Source organism: Nuphar pumila, chromosome 2 (assembly GCF_984573655.1).
Source record: "Nuphar pumila chromosome 2, dmNupPumi1.hap1.1, whole genome shotgun sequence".
Classification (NCBI taxonomy): domain Eukaryota; kingdom Viridiplantae; phylum Streptophyta; class Magnoliopsida; order Nymphaeales; family Nymphaeaceae; genus Nuphar; species Nuphar pumila.
Genome location: NC_143250.1, coordinates 28,200,613 through 28,221,397, shown reverse-complemented (window position 1 = coordinate 28,221,397; position 20,785 = coordinate 28,200,613). Strand labels below are relative to the sequence as shown.

The 20,785-nt window shown below is 41.4% G+C and overlaps 2 protein-coding genes across 2 annotated transcripts; one reads left to right on the top strand and one right to left on the bottom strand.

Moving 5' to 3' along the window:
* Positions 1-1,355: 1,355 nt before the first annotated feature.
* Positions 1,356-6,781, bottom strand: LOC149845101 (luminal-binding protein-like). Its single transcript, XM_089995511.1, has 8 exons — positions 6,644-6,781; positions 4,616-4,883; positions 4,184-4,398; positions 3,613-3,855; positions 2,989-3,468; positions 2,734-2,888; positions 2,454-2,536; positions 1,356-2,066 (listed from the first exon to the last, which is right to left on the bottom strand). The coding sequence occupies exons 1-8, from the start codon at positions 6,699-6,701 to the stop codon at positions 1,571-1,573; spliced, it is 1,998 nt and encodes a 665-aa protein (XP_089851637.1). The 5' UTR covers positions 6,702-6,781; the 3' UTR covers positions 1,356-1,570.
* Positions 6,782-17,016: 10,235 nt separating this feature from the next.
* Positions 17,017-17,646, top strand: LOC149845100 (uncharacterized). The gene has a single exon (XM_089986990.1). It carries the CDS (start codon positions 17,017-17,019, stop codon positions 17,644-17,646), a length of 630 nt encoding a protein of 209 aa, XP_089843116.1.
* Positions 17,647-20,785: the final 3,139 nt, after the last annotated feature.

Genomic DNA, 20,785 nt, shown 5'->3' with positions numbered 1-20,785 from the left:
ACGCACCCGAGCTGCATGGGTGTTTTCCCACGTTTGGTACGGAGTGCGGGGGCACATCTCAGATCTGACAAACAGACGCCTGCCAATTTGTTTTCAACAGGGAATGGTGGAACCCCACTAGGGGTGCGACTCACTAGTACTGGACAAATGCTGCTTGGCATGACCAGGCCGCGTTTGTCTAGTGAACCAAACATGCCAAAAATGATGGCACGAGCTCAGGAAAACCATCTCAAGTTATGATATGTTGGTGAAATTCGAATCCCTGTTCAATCAGAGTGTTGGCTTGGTAAGTCTCAGCTATTTAGCAGTATTGTGGTTTTCTGATTGGCTTAGCCCATCTCCATTTTAAACGAGCCCAGTGATTAGGGATGCAAACGGGTCGGGTTTCAGATCCCAAAATACATTGGAAAGTCGGATCAGTTCGGATCTCAAACAGCCAAATTTTGCAAATTTCTCTTCCTGGAACTGACCCATTTGCAACCCTACCAAAGATTATAGCATCCTAATTTTATTACATACAAGCTTCAGCCTAAGGTTAAGCTTGTTTTAAAAAATAAATCAGCCACCGTAAGACCAGGCTTTAGCTTGGTTCATTGAGTTAAATGAGCGACCTCCGGTAGAGCCCGAGCTTCTTGTGTGGACACCTCTGCTTGTGCATCTACACCCATACCTGGTTACGGCTGCAAATGGATTGGCGTCGGCACAGATAATGCCAGATCCAAATCCAACATGTAAACCGTAGATCAAAATCTGAATCTATATTAGAATTGTAGATCCGATAAGGTGAATTTGGATACCAAACATGTCGTAATACATGATTCATTAAAAAAAAAAGAATAAAAAACAAGCTACTAACAAGTAATAAAATACAATTACATTGGATTTTGATCCAGTACTTAATTAGACCAACATTAAATACTGATCTGAATGCGATTGGAATCTAAAAATAATTTGATTTAACAGATTCGAATGTACTCTAGTCTTTCTTTAACGATTCAATAAAAAAAAAATTAGACTCATGGTGGATATCCGACATACCAATCCAATTGGCTGGTAGAGCGAAATGAGTCTATAATACGTATTTGATTAGAAGATGTTGGCACAGAAGGGGGATCCATTTTGCGTTTCTTTTCCATATTCAAGCAGACCGGCAAAATGAGAGAATATGATATTGATAAGATAAAAGTCAGCTAGGTTTTGAATGAAAATAACAATGTTGATAACATTTACCTGGAAAAAAAATTTAGATCAAGCAATTGGGTAACCTCCGAGTGTCTCTTGGACCCAGCTGCATATATAGTGTAAGGTCTGAGAGAGAGAGAGAGAGAGAGAGAGAGAGAGAGAGAGAGAGAGGCTACAAAAACATAGATGAAATTTAACAACAGTAATCTAGCTACACTCTCAGATGTAATAGTCAATGTCACAGAAAAGAACGAGAGAAAAATGAGTAACTTCCTCACAAAAATCATCACAAAGGGAATCACCATTTTCACCTCCCTTCATGCCTTGCTCTAGAATTTCTCCATGTCATGAAAAGCAAAATCGCAGAGAAATAAAAAAATGTAAGAATCTAAAGCTCATCGTGTGACTCATCGTCATCATCTTCACTAGAAGCACTGGGCCCGCCAGATCTCTGGTAGACCTTTGAGATGATCGGGTTGCACACAGCCTCAACCTCCTTGAGCTTCTCCTCGTAGTCCTCTTTCTCGGAGCTCTGGTTGTCATCGAGCCACTCGAGTGCTTCCTTCACCGCTGCCTCGATCTTCTCCTTCTCCTCGGCCTCAATCTTGTCAGCCAGCTTGTCCTTGTCATTGATGGTGTTCTTCATGTTGTACACATATGTTTCCAAGCTGTTGCGGGCATCGATCCTCTCCTTCACCTTCTTGTCTTCCTCTGCAAACTCCTCAGCTTCCTTGACCATCTTCTCAATCTCTTCCTGGCTCAGTCGCCCCTTGTCATTTGTAATGGTGATCTTTTGTGACTTTCCGGTGCCTTTGTCCTCTGCCTTCACGTTTAGGATACCATTGGCATCGATTTCAAATGTGACCTCAATCTGAGGGACACCCCTGGATAGCACAGAATAATTAACAAAAATTCAGGTAATTGGAATGACATGAAGCAAAAAAGGATATGAGCTAGAGCCAGTTCGATCATAGGAAAGAGAAAAAATAGGAAAAGACGCATCAAAAGACTTTTGATGCAAACATTTAGTTTTTCATGTAAAACTAGTAGTTTAAAGACCAAAAACCAGGAAAATGACAGACTCCAGCAACACAAAAAAATAAATATGCAAAAAGCTTTTAATTATCCATGAGCAATGGGGAAAACCGTCAAAAGGAAAAGGAAGGAACTAAGTGAAGCACATTTATCCATTTATTTTTAACAAGATCGTAACCAACGCCATAAACATGAGAATTATGATAGTCAGGGAAACAGATGTCAAACAGTATTACCTTGGGGCAGGTGGGATTCCAGAAAGATCAAATTTTCCAAGCTCCCTGCAGTCCTTCGTAAGACTCCTTTCACCCTCAAATACCTGCAGAACAAATGAAAGAACAAATCAATAAACCGAGGAAGAATCACTAGCTGATTAGTTTTCAAGAGCAGTGAGTTATGAAATAGTGCAACAAGTATCTAGCCAACTATCTCTTTACATAACTTTCACGCAACGATCATATTGCATAACATTTAAAAACATGTTAAGAAGCTCTTCGCTGGAACTTCATACAGTACCTGAATGGAGACGGTGGTTTGTTGGTCCTGGTATGTAGTGAAGACTTGAGATTTCTTAGTTGGGATGACCGTGTTTCTCGGAATCAACTTGGTCATTACCCCACCAACGGTCTCAATACCAAGAGTGAGTGGGGTCACATCCAAAAGAAGAATATCTGCACCCCAACAACTGCTGTTAGATTTGTCTTTTCATAGCCTCTGATAGATGTGTTCGAGAGAGAGAGAGAGAGAGAGAGAGAGAGAGAGAGAGAGCACCTTTGGTCTCTTCACCTCCTTCCCCGCTGAGAATGCTTCCTTGAACAGCTGCTCCATAGGCGACAGCTTCATCCGGGTTGACACCCTTGTTGGGCTCTTTTCCATCGAAGAAGTCCTTGAGAAGCTGCTGAACCTTTGGAATCCTAGTGCTTCCACCAACGAGAACAATCTCATCAATCTGGTGCTTCTCCAACCCAGCATCCTCCATTGCCTTCTTGACAGGACCCATGGTCTTCCTGAAGAGGTCATTGTTCAACTCCTCGAAACGAGCACGTGTCAATGGCTCAGAGAAGTCCAGGCCATCGTGCAGAGACTCAATCTCAACCCTGACCTGGTGCTGATTGCTCAATGCCCTCTTGGCACGCTCACATTCTCTCCTCAGTTTCCCAAGAGCCCTGTTGTCCTTGCTGATGTCCTTTCCGTGTTTCTTCTTGATTAACTTAATGAAGTACTCCATGATTCTTTGGTCGAAATCCTCACCTGTATATCATGCAGATTTAGCACTTACGTGTCAATGACCATAAAACAGGAAACATATGAACAACACATCAAAGTTTTAAATTTTGTATTTGAATCAATATTAGTGATACATTGAGAAGAAAAAGGACGCAAGGCCATCCATACCTCCAAGATGTGTGTCGCCGTTCGTGGCCAGAACCTCAAACACACCGTTATCAATGGTCAAGACACTAACATCGAAAGTACCACCACCAAGGTCAAACACAAGGATGTTTTTCTCTCCACCCTTCTTGTCCAGGCCATAGGCAATTGCAGCTGCAGTAGGCTCGTTAATGATACGAGCCACATTAAGTCCAGCAATCACACCAGCATCCTTGGTCGCCTGTCTCTGTGCATCATTGAAGTATGCTGAAAGAAAGTGTAAGAAAGAAGTCAGAAACCTAAACAGATGATTCTACTAAAAGAAACAGAAAAAGGAAATATGAGAGGAAAGCGCGAGAATTAAGCCAGAAACCTAAACAGTTGTATTTTATAAAAGCAGGAGGAAGAGAGAGGGAGAACAGAGACTCAATTCTGGTGGATGTCATCAATCCAAACCTTGATGGTTGGATACCAACAGAGGAATCAAGTCATATTGGTCTGAGTAAGCGAGTTTCAAATGCAACTCAACTCTGGAATCCGATTCAAAAGAAACAGGAAATATTAAAAGCCCAACCAAGGAGTTTCTTTTTTTTACCAGGAACTGTCACAACAGCATCCTTAATCTTTTTCCCCAAGAATGCTTCAGCTGTCTCCTTCATCTTAATTAGAATCATGGCACTGATTTCCTCAGGGCTAAATACCCTTGTCTCTCCATCCTTAGTTTTTACTTGTATATATGGCTTCCCATCTTTATTCACAATTTTGTAGGGAAAAAGTTTCATGTCCTTCTGGACCTCCTTGTCCTCAAACCTGCCACACAAACACAGGAACAAGTTCTCATAAACTGTTCACAGGCAGGACAAGAGAAAAGCAAAAACTTGATCACTGCTGCAATGTGCGCAAACCCACGCTACCAGAAATTTTGGGAGTTGTAGGTAGTCGTCCAAGCATTTCTGAACACTGGCTTTGGTTGAAATTAACACTATGACCTAATTTAGCATATATTATATGAAAAATAATAGCTTACTTTCTACCAATCAGTCTCTTGACATCAAAAATGGTCCTTTCGGCATTTACAGCGGCTTGATTCTTAGCAGCCTCACCGATCAGTCTTTCAGTGTCAGTGAAAGCAACCCAGGATGGAGTAATCCTGTTTCCTTGGTCATTGGCTATGATTTCCACATGGCCGTTCTTATAAACACCAACACAAGAGTATGTTGTTCCAAGGTCGATACCAATGACTGTTCCCAACTTAGTGGCTTCTTCTTTTGCGAAAGCAAATGCAAAAAGACATCCTGATGAAAAAAAATCGTAACAAATTAAATACAGTTCAGTAATCCTCATGGAACTTGAAATTAAAGATAAAAAAATGTATCACGGACAAAATCCTTGATCTGAAAAAGCAAAATCTATTAAAAACCAGTCCAATAACCATAGAACTACCCTAGAAAAAACGAACGAAAGAAAAGGAGAATAACAGAATCCTATCGATTTGAACTAGTCTAATGACCTATAACAAAAACTACCATGAAATGATAAGAATAGCTATGCCAATACCATTTCTAGCTATATGCAAATGACCAACATCATTTCAAAGAAGAAAACAATTTCGTTTTTTTTTTCACCAAAACAACCTGCTTGGCCCTCCAATTTCCATCTTAAAGATGGAAGGCTGTCAATCACATGGTTACTCCTACACATGAACCTGGCTCTTAGACTACTATTGTATATGGAATATCTCACACGGACACTCCATTTTGCCCTCCGTACAAGTGTAGACAAGCCCTCATGTCCTGGATAGGGATGGCAGTGGACCGGGGGATGACGGCCCCCGCCCCGCCTCGCCCCGTTTGGACCGGGGATGATTGCATGAAACAGGGATGAAGGCGGGGATGAAGGTTAAAATCTATCCCCGTGCAGGGATGGAGGCAGGGATGGACTTATGCTTTCCCCCGTCCCCAATCTTTTAAGGAATGACTATAGACCGAGGGAAAACGGGCCCCTGCCCCGCCTCACCCTGGGGATGGAGGACATGAAACGGGGATGGAGGCGGGATGGAGGTTAAAATCCATCCCTGCGGGGATGGAGGCGGGGATGAAGGTTCAAATTTTAAAACGGGGCGGGGGTGGAGACCGTGTCCCCTGCCCCGGTCCACCGCCATCCCCATTTTACCTTTCATACATACAAATTGTATTCTATTTATAATTTATAATTATATTTTCAGTTAATAACTTTTTATTTTTAGTATATATATATATATATTGTCGTATCCCCGTACGCACATTTTTTGGAATTGCCGTGCTTATCCTCTCTACCCGTACCCGTACCGGTACCCTGGTGACATTCTTAATTATACTGACTCACGTCAAACATCAAAATCCATGCAGGTGAACCTCACCAAGGAAGAAGGAAACTCGAGAGTGAAAATTTTTAGTTCATGATTTGTAGATTACTAAGGGCAAAACTCAACTATTTCTGTCGATAATTGTAGCGTTAACCTAGATTTCCAAGCAAATTGCCAATAAGGAAATAAGAAAAACCAGGAACTGGATCGATCTTCATATTATTCCAGGAAAAAAAAAACAATCAACGAAACATAGAACATAGAACATAGAATCTGAAAAAAAAAAAAAACCAATGATGCCGACAAGGAAAATAAATCGAAAGCCTGAAAAAGCCCCAAAAACTCGCACTATATAGAAAAGAGAAAACCAAAACATAAAGCTGAACTCAATCCAACTCTCGCTACCAATGAATACATGGAAAATCCCTCACTAAAACAGAAGTTATGATCAAAACTCGGATCAAACTAATTATATAAAAAAAAACAATAAAATCTAAACAAGCACCTCACCGAGCACTCGAATCTCACATTTTCTAAACAAAAATAAAAGCGCTCATGCATCAAATAACTCGTCAAATCATGAAACCATAACTCGATCTACGATTTCTCATTAAACAAGGGAAAACTTCCACACTTGTACGCTAAAAGAAGAAAAAAAAACTATGGATCAAGACAATCACAAACTATCAAAAGAGAAAAATGGCCCGATACCTAGTGATAAAACGGCCACGAAACAAAGAGAATGCAAGTTACTGCGAGAGGGATCCATGGCGCCTCAACTCCCAGAGCGTGAACAAAACGAGATCTGAACGTTCTCTTTCTTTCTCTCTCTCTTTTTTTTAAGGACGAAAAGGAGGGAGGCCGTGGCGTTCATTTATACGCGCGATTGAAGAGACCATTTCGAATCCGGGCGATGACGCGAAATTCGGCCTCATTTTGCTGACGTGGACCAATAGAAAGCCATAGGGTTGTTTTCCGACCAATCGCGTTCGAGCCTGTGTTGGGACGTCGACCACCGTCCGATAGAGGGACCTCGGCACAATCAGAAGTCTCCAGATCTTGCCAACGATGTGCGGGGGCTTGACCTGTGCCACTAATGACGGGAATTAGCCCTCTACTTTTCTCAAATACCGGAAGTGTTGGACAATTTGTCCGAGTCCAGGTCCGAATCCGATTCGGATTTTGGATCTTTAGCAAGTAATGCCGAATCCGATTCGGGTAAAGAGCTGATTGGAAAGTAGCTTTTCATTTGGGGAAATGAAAACGGGTCGGATCTTCGCTGGCCCAGCATGACCGTGGGGACATAGATCCAAGTAGACGGACAGACGTGGAAATTAGTTTGGTTGATTGGTCCATACCCAAAGAATGTAGACAGGATTTGGTTTGGACCCTAATATTTACTCTTATCCGTATTGGTAAATGAATTCAGATTGGATCTAATTCCCAATTTGCAACACCAGATCCAACTAAGAAGTTACTGGAATTCAGAGGCTTACTCAGGGATTGGCATCTGATCGGTCATTCACAACTTGTGCCTGACAAGTTTATGATGCAAATGGATCGGATCTAATATTCAAGACTAAAGACTCGTTATGATCTGAGTCCTATGGTACTGGATCCACCTAAAATGGGTAAAGATGGACTGATTTCCATGTGGAAAAAGTAAAACGGTTCAGGTTATACTTGATTCCAACATGTCCTGACTATGTTTATTTACTCGTTTTCTTTTCCGACCCGGATCCAACTGGATTCAACCACATTTGTTCCCATCAATGTTGTCAATATCGGATTGGGCCTTGAATTGTTTTCAAACTGATTTAGGTGAATCGGATCGGCCAACTTTCAACCAGAAAATGGTGTATCATAAAAATATAAAAAAACTTAAAAACATTTTTAACAATTTTTGGAAAATTTTAAAAAATAACCCAAATCATCCTTGTGCCCTTTGTGATTTCTGGTCAATACAATACGAATCAGCTGATTCACACTAGGGGTGGCAATCCGGTGGGGTTGGTGGGCCAGCATACCTCAACCCGAACCCGACCCGTTTATTAAACGGGTCGGCTGTGGCAAACACGAACCCAACCCATTTATTAAACGGGTAACCCGACACGACCCGCCAATCCGCTTAATAAACTGGTTGGATCGGGTAAACGGGTTGGCAGGTTGGCGGGTTGACCCGCCCACCTAACCCGATTATTAAACGGGTTGGCAGGTTGGCATACCCCTAACATGAACCCGACCCGTTTAATAAACGGGTTAGGCGGGTCGACCCGTTTATTAAACATGTTCATTTTTGCCCAACCCGAACCTGCCTAAGAGGCGGGTTGGCGGGTCGTGTCAGGTTTTGCCACCCCTAATTCACACAGGTACTAACAACACTGGTTCCTAATGCAACACATTTGAATCCATACTGCATTTGTTTTGATTGATAAACGAACTTCTACAAGCTCCAGACCGAGTTTTAGGTCCAGCTAGCTAACTTCAGTGTGCAGTTGAAGGGTTCGTCTTGGATACCATCGACAGTACCATAATATTTAGTATCTTCTTGAATTTTTAATCTTGGGGATCTATAACTATGTTCATGTATATATATGAGTTAATGTTTGGTGCTATCAAGACAAAATTATATGAAACTGTTGAGCTGGAAGTCATACAGTCAAGTTTTATGACAAACTGACCACATAGATGTATCCAGGATGGTTTGTTTGCTAAGGCCCAAACCATGGATCGTGTTATTTCAATCTAAAATTATAATTTTTTGAGCCATACAATTTTAATACATTGTGAACTGTTGATTTTTGAAACCCTTAAAAAACCTGAAAGAATATGTGTAACAAGCATATGATTCAAATCTCATTTTTCACAGAACAAAACATGGCGTTCACATCCATAGGATTTAATCTACAAAAGAAATTTAAAACCCGTGACTTATAGGACGATAGTTTCATATAATTCTGTGTATTCAACAGCACCAAATATTAACCATATATAACTTTCTCTTTCTCTCTCTCTCTCTCTATATATATATATAGAGAGAGAAATGAGTATGTGCTAAATGAAACATGCTAAATGGGTTTTTCTGTTTTTCTTGTTTTTTTTTTAGCATTTTCGACCCCATAAATGTGTTTGGCGTGGTTGATTTAAGAAATCCACACCTGAATCATGTGTTTTTTATGAAAAAATGATATTTGGAACCTTGAAAATTTATAAAGAGTTTAAACCGTTAATTTTTTTTTGAACTTTATAAAAACCCACCTATATATATATATATATATATATATATACACACATAAAGAGATTTTGATATTTGTAGAGGACCAGAGGTATCTAAAAGATAATAAAATTCAACTTCCATGCACCAAAGTCTCGTAACAAAAGAAAATGCTTACTGCACCAAAATCTCATGCACCCGGGGTTTACCTAGGGGTTGCAAAATCTGACCCGACCCGCTTCTTAGCCGGGTTAAGGTTTGGCTTAAACAGGTTCGTGTTGTAAACGGGTCGACCCACCTAACCCGTTTATTAAACGGGTCATGTTCGTGTTAGGGGCATGCCAACCCGTTTGCCCCGTTTAATAAATGGGTTGCTGTGTCGTGTAATCATGTCGTGTCGACCCGACCCATTTATTAAACGGGTTAATTGTGTCGTGTCGGGTTACCCGTTTAATAAACGAGTCGTGTTGGGGTATTCTGAGGAGCGGGCCCATTAAGTGGCGAGGGTTTCTAATCATAAAAAAAACAAAAACAAAAAGAAATGTTTACTGCATACTTATCATGGCTGTCAAGCCTAAATTTTTTAATGCTCTTTTCGTTTTACAATCATTTGCATGTACGATGCAGTTGGATCCTGATGTAAGTTATGCTGGCTTCATCTGATGCCGTAGATGTGTTCAACATTCTCCATTTAGTAAAAATAAACCCTTGATCATATTTTTTAATGAAAAAACATGTTCTTTAGAGTTTAAGAATTTTGATACATATATGGCTGCTGAATTTGCAAATATGCTCAAGTTTTAGAATCCAATTATCCAAATGCTAATCTCCACTAGATGGAGCATGTAGATCACATGCATGGGGTCGGATCTACTGACAACAGAAAAGGATTTGCACAGTCGTCCATTACTTTAAAAATGAAAATTAGCTCACCAAATTTGTAGAATATAAAATTTTATAAGATAGTTTAATCATAATCAAGCTGATCATCATTATCATGAATGAGTGTCACTTAAGTTCCAACAAGTTGCCCTGTTTGGGTGCTAAGGACTAAAACTTAGTTTTTGACAAACATGGTTTGTCAAAATCCAAAAAATTAGGGCTGTTTGAGTGACCAAACATCAAAAAAAAAAAAAAAGAGAAAAAAATAATATGGCTGGTAGACAAGCCACCAACCAGGAAACTTGGCGAAAAAATGACTAGCCATGAATAAAAACTAAAAAAAACATGATCAGTCAGCCCCTGCCACCCGACAAGGGCGACACCGACCCAGCCATCTCCCAGCCGGTGGCTGGCCAGAAAATGGCTGACCATACCTAAACATTAAAAAAGCATGAAAAAAAACATGGCCAGCCATTTTTCAGCCAACCAACCATGAAAACCGAAAAAAAAAATCAGACTTCCAACCATTTTTTGACCGATCACTAGCCAGAAAATGGTTAGACACAATGAGGGTAGGGAGATAGGTTAAGAGAAAAAAAAGGAGAAAAGGGGTAGAAAACAGTCCCACTCCCATAAACCAAGTTGGAAAACCCGCGTTTAGTGGCACCCAAACAGCTACCAAACCATGTTTTGGGTACAAAACCTTATTCGACTGGTTTTTAACCTGGTTTTGGGTGTCATCCAAACAGTGCTTTTTCAGTAAAACATTGGTTGCCAACTATAACAAAATTGATTTTCCCTTATTTATTTAGGTTTAGAACTACTCACTAATTACTTACATCTTCGCAGGCTTAGGACCAACCTGACCCATGCATTGGATTAGCATACAAGGTTGTTAAATGCGATGAGGCGAAGCGAGGCGTTGAGCCTGTTATGAAGCGAGGCGTAAGCCTCGAGGCATTGAAGCGTAAGCTTCATGATCAAAATAATAAAATATATAATATTAATAAATTAATGAAAATTTTATATGGGTAGCTACCATTTCATGTGTACCCATATCTCTCAAGTCATTAGATGGATTTGGTTTCCTCTATGTTCATAAGAGACAGGCTTATCTTGATCAATGCTAGAAAAAGGTAAAGGAAAAAAAATTCAAAAGCTTCTCTTCTCATGTTTTTTTATTTTTTATTTTATTTAATATGTTTATTTATCAATACATATTTTAAACAAAGTATGTCATCTAAGATAATAGGAATTGAAATCGTAAGAAAGTTTTGTAAAAAAAAAGAGAGATAAGTAGTTGCATTAATGCTAGTACATCGGTAATTATATCATTTCTTGCCAAGCCAGCAAGGAAGAAAATACGGACGGGACAGTCTACATCACAATAAAAATCTCCCTCTCTCTCTCTACTGATTTACACTTATCTTCCTCTCTTTTAAAAAAATTAACGAAAAGAAAAAACTAGAAAACAAAAACTATAGAAAAGAAAAAAGAGGTACGACATCACTGCTAATAAATATCGAAAATGAATAAGAAATCTCAAATCAACTCAGAAAAGAGGTACAGTTTATTATTCTCTAGAGTGGTTGTTTGCTTTCTCTATTTCCAGGGTTTGTGTGGTTCCTGAAATGGCGCGGGAGAAGATCCAGATAAAGAAGATCGACAACATCACAACGAGGCAAGTGACCTTCTCAACGAAGAGGAGAGGGTTGTTTAAGAAAGCCCAAGAACTCTCCATTCTTTGCGATGCTGAAGTTGGTGTCATCATCTTTTCTGCTATCGACAAACTCTTCTCTAGGTACCTTCCCCTCCCCTGCCAAGATTCCAAAAGTTGCAGGGGGCAAGCCCATGCCTGCCAAAAACAGAAAGGGAGAGAGAGGTGGAAGGTGCGGCAGGGGGGCGCTGACCTCCTGCCGCTCCCCCGACGTATGCAGAGAGAGGAGAGGCGCATCAGGGGGCCGCCACCCCCCTGTCGGCCTCCCGACGAACATAAAAGAAAGGGGGGAGAAGGAGAAGAAAAGGACAGAGGTAGAGAGGGTGCGTACCTTCGAGGTCATCGACGGTGTTGATCGGAACACGTGGAAGGAGGCGACATCGGCTCCCCTGAGAGGCGTCAAACGCAAGGTCATCGGTGCTGGGAGCGAGAGACGAGGAGGAGGGAGGTGCAGGCTAAGATTTTGAGAAAGCTATCCCTCCCCTCTACGATTTTTAAAGAGGTTTGGGGGAGGCACGAAAAGGGAAAGGGGGGGGAGAATGAAGGTTTAAAAGAAACCCTCCCCCCCTGTGTTTTTCATTTTCGTGGGTTGTACATGAAGTGCACGCCTTAGAAGCGAAGCGCGCCTCGATGTGAGGCATGCACTTCACCCATGTGAAGTGTGTGCTTCAAGCCTGCAAAGGCCTCATACAGCGCCTCAGTACCTTGAGCTTGCGCTTCGCCTCTGAGGCGTACGCTTCAGGTACTGAGGCGTAAGCCTCTCACAACATTGTTAGCATATATAAAGTACCAAATCTAGCACTATTGAAGTCCTTTTTATGAATTTTTCATGGTTAATTTTCCAAGGAGCGCCAAACCTATTCCTAATAAATATACGGCCTTCCCAAATTTTGAGTTGGTCAAGAAAATAAACCAAACCATACGTCAAAATAACTAATGGACCCTTACAAAAAATTATAACCATATCCATACTTTAGTTGCAACCTTTTGACCATTCTTGTCCTAGGTTTTTCTTTTCAAACAACAAAACCAATACCAAGATTTTGATGCCCACTCCTAAAAATTGAGCTAATTTTATTTTTGAATATAGCACACAACAGGAAATCAAATATTTATTTATTTTTAAATATTATTTTAGAATCTTTTGCAAATATTTTCTAGCAATATATAAGGAAAAACTTTTTTAACAAAATATTCATTTCATTGATGCATACAATGATTGATTACAATATTTTGGGGTGAACTATCAATAATTCCTTACATCATTACATTCAATTGCAATTTTGATGAAAACCCAAAACATAGAGCACTCCCAGAAAAAGAAGGGTTCATGATCCAGCTCCAAAAACACTCTAGTTATATGTATATATCGCTAAGCCAGTCTACTCCTGAAAAAAGAAAAATAAGTAGGGGTGAGACAAACCACAAGTCTCGGTAGGTAATACGATCACCCACTATGCAATAGCGAACAATGGCGGGTCACCAAGTCAAACTAGACTCCAACTAAGTCTATGGCTAACAATGAGTCTCAAACCCTGACTCTCTATGAGATTTGACTTGAGAAGACCTCTAACTTGAGAACCTAAATGCATGCATATATATATATATATATATATATATATATATATATATATATATATATATTCATTTAGGTTCATCTTTTGCTCTCTATCAATACACACCTAAATTTACTTAAGTTTTCACTTTCATTATTATCTCTACGAGAACATTACTGCCACGAGTCGCTATAGGCTTGCCAATCTACATGGGGGTATATATCCATCCTATATGCTTGCCAATCTACATGGGGGTATATATCCATCCATGAGTGATTTAAATATTTTTATTTTTAAACCTCATAAGAACTCGATTCGTTAGTACCAAGGTACAAAATCCTTCATGAAGGAATTCTTTTTCTTGAAAAAGTCATAGTACACTATCGTTAGGGTACGTAGCTGAACCTCCAACAACATAAAAAAGTTTGTGTCCTCTGCGCCACCGTGGTTGAGGACTGGTCCACCCTAGGGACCAAAGCGAAACCCATAATAGTAACACGCCACCTCCAACTGAGAAGAAGTCTATCAACAACTCAACACAAGCTCACAAGGTTGGTGCAAGCTCGCTCTCAAGGCGAGTAAATAGTCACTCAAGGTGACAAGTTACTCTATCCTTTAGGGCTTAACCAAAAAAGTGTCTTCTTCTCGTCTGGTACGATAAGGATTTCGAAGATTCCTTCAATCTCTTAAAGCCAAAACTCTGCATGCTCTAGGTCTGATTTTCCTATAAAGAAAAGGGGATTGAGGTCCATAAATTTCTTATGTGACACTCCCTGTGCTATCTGTAGCTTTGCTTGGGTTTGTATCTGAGTTTGATTATGCATTGTCTCTGTGAGCGTAGTGAGGGTTTCTAAGACGAAGTCTCTCTAGCTCATCCAGTCTCCTGGATATCGCGACATCTTATTTCGCAAAAATCTAACAAGTATAATCCCTAGGTGCTTCTAGACACACCTTATAATGTGACTCCTTGACGGTTCTCCTCCCGAGGTTAACTTGGCCTTCTCCTCTAGGCTAGGTGCTTCAAAATCTTCTTCCACTCAAACTCTCTAGTTGGTTGGTCTCCTCAGCTCCACCAACAAATTCGATTACTTGAAAAGTGATACCATCCCAATCTAAATGCTTTAAATGCCCAAAACTGTGAGAGTGTATGAAAGAGAGAGAGATGTGATAGGGAAGAGAATGAGAAGAAAGTGAGAGGGAGCTGGATGACCCCCCTCATTTTTTCTTCTCTCTATGCCAAACACGCATCCACTCTCATCATTTTCTCTTTGACTAACCCTTTTTTTTCTTCTTTATGTATTTTTTTTAATACTCTAAATGAATTGGTTAGTTGGGTGGCACAACCTCTACTCCCAAATGGGAGTAGCAACCTCTTGCTGCCAATGCATGTAGACCATGTTATGCATGCATTGTCCCCAAAAAATGTGGTATTAACTATTTTTTTCTTGTTTCTTTTTTTAATTTTTTGAATGAGCTATAAGGGGCAGCAAAAGGGGTTCACAACCTTTAAGTGGGCTCATTATGAGCCCACTGCAAGAGTTAGGGGCTGTGAGGTGGCTTTGAAAAAATACTTTTTCTTTAAAACCTTATTTTTTACTTTTCAAATCACCTCACTCTACAAAATTATTTTAAAACCTTACCTTGGACAAAACCTAGTCAAAGTGCAAGAGATTAATATGAGTCTCACATAGGTCAACTTAGGTTGAAATGACTAGGTCTCTCAGAGTAAAAAATACCCCTACAAGGCTCTAATTTTATATGAATTGCCTTTGAAACTTGTCAAGGGTGTTTCAAATTCAATTCAAAATTGAGTCCATTGCTTAATGCAAATTGAGAGTAATTCCTTGATCATTCCATTCTTGAGGGTTTACTTTATCTAAATGGGATAAGCTCTAGTTAGTTAAGGCTTAAACCCCTTAACTTCTAGAGATTATCTTTTCTAACAACCACAATCACAACCAAAGGGGTCTCAGCATGGTTGGTAGGATCTATAAGTGCATGTCTCCCTATGGTGGTACGTTGAATAATAACTGATGGGGTATGCCTAACTCCAGCTTGCCTTTCAAAACAAAACAAAAAAAAAAACAACCACAACCTAACATCTTAAAAAACATCCATAGTTACCTTTCAAACCAACCCCACTCCCTCCTAACTAATTCCAATTCTCCCTCGCCAATCCATCTTTCTCACTAGTTTCCCTTACCATCTTCCCTCCAATTCCCCGTTCAAACCTCCATTACCCCAATCACTAAAGTGAACGTAATACAAACAGAGCCTGAGTGATGTATTTTCATTGTCAATGGTAAGGATAGGGTATGAATCAATCCTAACAAATAGAGATCCAATAGGATTTGCATTTTCTAACAAGGAGGTTTGTAAGAAATATGGATTTTGTTGGCACCCTTGCGGTAGCGCCACGATAAAAGAGTTTTTTTTGGCGCTTATATGGCCATGGTAAAAGAGACTTTGTTGGCTTAGGAACTGTGGACTAGACAAAAATAAGGTTTTGTTGGCTCAGCCGCAATTTGCGCCACCAAAACAATACCACACCCATCTCTCTCCTATGTCACAGTTGCAGTCTCTCTCTCTCTCTCTCTCTCTCTCTCTCTCTCTCTCTCTCTCTCTCTCTCTGAGCATCGACCATGTCGAGAACCTCTCCATTGCTTTCTTCTCACCAGCAACAGTAGCTCTATGACGACCCACACGACCAACGCCACCACCAAGAGAGAGACCCCTATTGAGCCATGGATGAGCACGCCAATGTGAGGTGATGGGACCCTCTCTGTTGAATTTGCGGGAAGACAACTCTCTCTCTTTCACCCTCTGTTGAACCCTCTCTTTTGAATTTGGGAGAACACGGCTCTCGCTTTTGAATTTGGGGAACTTTTTTGTGCTCTCTCTCTCTCTCATTTGGAGCAAGACATGGGTATCTTTTTTTGTGTGTTCAATGTTCATGACAAGTGTAAAATTGAATTGGATTCAGATTTTCTAAATCATTTGATCAGATTTCGATCACTATTTTAGTTTGCAATTTCTTGTTTATTGATTTGCAGTAGAAGCAATTGTGATCTACTTATTTTGTTACTTCTCTATAATAAATAACCTCTATCATATTTGTATGGGTTTCGCCATACTCTAGGACAACGTTCTTTCATTTCCTGCACTTGAGGGGACGATTCTCCCTGCACTCACGAGTATCTTTGTTGTTTCAAGATATCATGGTTATCAGGTACCCATCAGTCTGTGTTGAGGATAAGCATCGTTAGTCCTGACGGATCCCACCAGAATGGTAACCTTCCATATTGTTGGAGATCCCCTAACGTCTCATTGTTGGATAATGGTAACCTCCTATACATCCGCATGGATGACCAACATCTACCAGAATGGCCACAACGACTCCCTTCTGTTTCGGTGCTTTCCTGTAGCTGATATAGTTTTCCTATTTTGGAGTTATGGCTGCTGTGTATATAAACCCATCAAGAGCGTGTACCATTTTATGAAAGCTTATAATGAGATTTGGTAGGAGTTCCTGTGGATGTAGGCTGATATCAGTCGAACCACGTACATGATCCAGTCCTCATAAGTTACTCTTTGCGCTCTCTCTTACGCTTTTATGGTATCAGAGCATGATCCTTTCGACCAGACCCAACGCTGCTACAGCTAACCCCGCTCCCTATCAATGGCGAACCAAAACCGCGAAGGCTCATCAACGAATATGGAGGCTCTTGCTCAAAGAATCGTCATCCATAAACAGGTAACTCCTAATCTCAGAATCACCACCAGCTTGTTGAATGGCTTCAACTACTTGCCATGGTCCAAAGCCGCAACATTATACTTGAGCAGCAGATCGAAACTTGGCTTCATAAACGGCAAAAAGATCAAACCAGAAATTACCGATCCCAAGTATGAGGAATGGGAATTTGGTAATCATCTGGTCATGTCCTGGCTCTTAAGCTCCATGGAACCCAAAATCGCAGATGGTTTTTTATTCCTTGAATCAGCCGAAGACATTTGGAGAGCCGCCAAGGAGCTCTACGGGGAACAATACAACATAGCTCGGATGTACCAGTTCACCAAAGAAATCTGTGACGCAAAAAAACCAGACAACACCTCCTTCAGCGAGTTCTTGGGTCACATCCGGAGTCTTTGGGATGAGCTCGACTCATACCAGGTCACCACCAACGACCCCAGAGACGTGGCCAAACTGAAAGAGCAAGAGCGCGTCTTTCATATCCTCATCGTGCTTGGACCCGAATACGAAGGTCTGAGGAGTCAGATCCTTATGACTCGCAACCTCCCATCCTTGAATTTTGTCTGTGCCACCATAATGCGAGAGGAGGCCTGACGCAAAGTCATGAATCCGATAGGCGATACAAGAGAAGCCAAAGACGACCCAGAAAAATTTGCCTTCTACTCCGATCATAGGGGCTCCAAGCCTCGCTCCAAATATGGGGAGCCGAATGCCAACAACAGCGGCACCAACTGGGACAAGGGAAAAAGGCTCAAATGCTCTCACTGCAAAAAATCAGGCCATTCGCATGAGACCTGTCGGTTTATTCATGGCAGACCGGATCGTATGCGAGAAAAGGCCGAGCCTGACCCAAGCGGACCTCGCACGGCTCAGACCCACACTGCTGGAACCCCACTCACTGTCGAAATTATGGCTGAACTTCTCAAAGGGCTCGGACTTCACAAGCCGGGCACGCAGGAGAAGGAGAAGACCGCCGGAATGACTATCGTCTCTTCCGATCCCAACGCCTCCAGCGAGACAGGTACACACTCTCTACTTACCTCCCTAAACAACCAACCATGGATTGTTGACTCCGGGGCCACTCACCATATGACCAAGGACTTAAGAAACGTGCAATTGAGGCACCAAGGGGATAAATAATCTATCACCACCGACAGTGGGTCACTCATGACCCTCAAGGGAATCGGTGACACCAAATTCTTTGGCTCCGAAACTGCCAGCCAGATCCTATACGTCCCATCAATCTCCGATCTGTGTCCACCATCACAGAAGAACTTAACTGCAGGGTCATATTTTTCAAAACTAACATTGAGTTTCAGGATCTGACTACGGGGAAGACGATTGGTAAAGGACGACAGGTCAACGGGCTCTATCAGATCCACCAAGGGCTAAGGGCAATGATGAGTAGAGTCGATAAAGGGAGACACTGGCATCATAGACTTGGACACCCTTCAAATAGGGTGTTTAGAGCCCTATTCCCCAAACTTTCATTTGATGCTAATACTTGTGAAGTGTGTCGATACGCAAAACTTACATGCACACACTACCCTATTTCTATAAGCACTTCCACAAATGCTTTTGATTTAGTTCATTCTGATGTATGGGGCCCAACGCTGGAAAATTCTATTTGGGACTATAAATACTATGTCTCGCTCATAGACGATTTCTCAAAAGCCACTTGGATATACTTCTTGAAATCTAAAGACGAAGTCTACCAGAATTTTAAAATCTTTTCTCAAATGGTGGAGACTCAATTCGGCCAGAAACTTAAAACTCTTCAGACAGACAACGGGGAATACAAAAACCGAGCCTTTGATGAATTTTGCAAACAGCAAGGCAGAGATCACCAGACCACCTGTGCGGATACTCCGCAACAGAACGAGGTAGCTGAAAGGAAAAACCGTCATCTCCTCGAAGTAACAAGGGCAATTATGTTCCAAACTAACATGCCAAAAAGATTCTGGAGCGATGTTATAGCCACCGCCTACTACCTAATCAACAGGACTCCCAGCAAAAGACTCCAGGGTGACTCTCCCTGGGAAAGGCTGAAAGGGAAGAAGACACAGCTAAAGCATCTTCAAACATTCAGGTGCATGACATACGTCTGGATATCCCCTCACAACCGAGATAAACTCAACAGAAGAGCGACCAAATGTTTATTCCTGGGCTACTCCTCCTCTAAGAAGGGGTACAAGTGTTATGACTGCAACACACAAAAACTCTATATATCCCAAGACGTCAGTTTCGATGAAGAACAACCCTACTTCCTTTCCAAAGAGCCTGATGCCAGCAATCAGGGTGAGTCAATCACTCCAGCGCCAAGTGACTATGATGACCTCATTCAGTGCACTGTAATACAAGAGAATAAACAACTTGATCCCACTGCCAGTCAACAAATCAATGACGAGAACAAATCCCCATCCGATCCTCCGTCTCAGGTCGTCGAACCTCTCCGAAGGTCAGAAAGAGTCACTCGACCCTCCACACGGCTCAAGGACTACGTGTCTCATATCACTTATCCCATCAACAAACAAATCTGCTATAAAGGCCTCACACCTCGATATGTATCATACCTATGCAAGATCAGTCAAAATCGTGAGCCTGAGTCATACGAAGAAGCAATGAAAGATGATCTTTGGGTAAACGCCAAGGAGGAAGAACTGACCGCTCTCAAGAAAAAGCATACCTGGGAAATCTCTCAACTCCCCAAAGGGCACAAGGCAGTCGGATGCCGATGGACATACAAAATCAAATATAGAAGTGACAGGACAATAGAGAGATATAAAGCTCGGTTGGTGGCTAAAGGGTACACTCAAACCTATGACATAGATTACAACGAAACATTTGCCCCAATAGCCAAAATGAACACAGTTCATATCCTACTATCTGTCGCATGCAACCAAGGATGAGACCTATATCAGCTAGATGCCAAAAATGCATTCTGGCAAGGAGAACTAAAGGAGGAAGTATATATGAAATTACCCCCCGGGCACCCTAAGGCAAACAATGACCTCATCTGCAAATTAAAAGGGCTATATACGGCCTAAAGCAATCCCCAAGAGCATGGTATGCCAAGCTCAACTCTTCTTTAGAAAGCAAAAAATTCCAACGAAGTCAGGCAGACAACTCAGTATTCGTCAGAAAAGAAGGCGCAGATACCACTATCCTTCTAGTCTATGTTGACGACATCATAAAAACAGGAAGCAACAGACTCCTCATCGAAGACTTGAAAACATACCTCCATAAGGTATTTGATATCAAGGACCTCGGAAGACTAAGGTTCTTTTTAGGAATCGAGGTCGCATACTCAAAAAAGGGATTTTTCCTATCTCGGAGAAAATATGCTTTGGAGATTCTAAAAGAGACCGGAAAAATGGGGTGCAAGCCAGCCAAAACTCCCATGGATCTCAATGTCAAAGTCACAGGTCACGAAGGCGAGTTTCCCATAGATAAAGAAAGGTATCAACGAATTGTCGAAAAACTCATCTACCTTACAGTTACCCGCCCCGACCTGGCCTACGCAGTCAATACCATGAGCAAGTACATGCACGACCCTAGAGCCCCTCACATGCAAGCTGTCGATAGAATTCTAAGATACATAAGCAAGGCATCCTATTCAAAAGAAACAATCATGTCAAGATTGAGGGATACGCGGACACCGACTGGGCTGGAGACCTCGATGACCGAAAATCGACCAAAGGATACTGCATCTTTGTCGGGTGTAACATAGTCA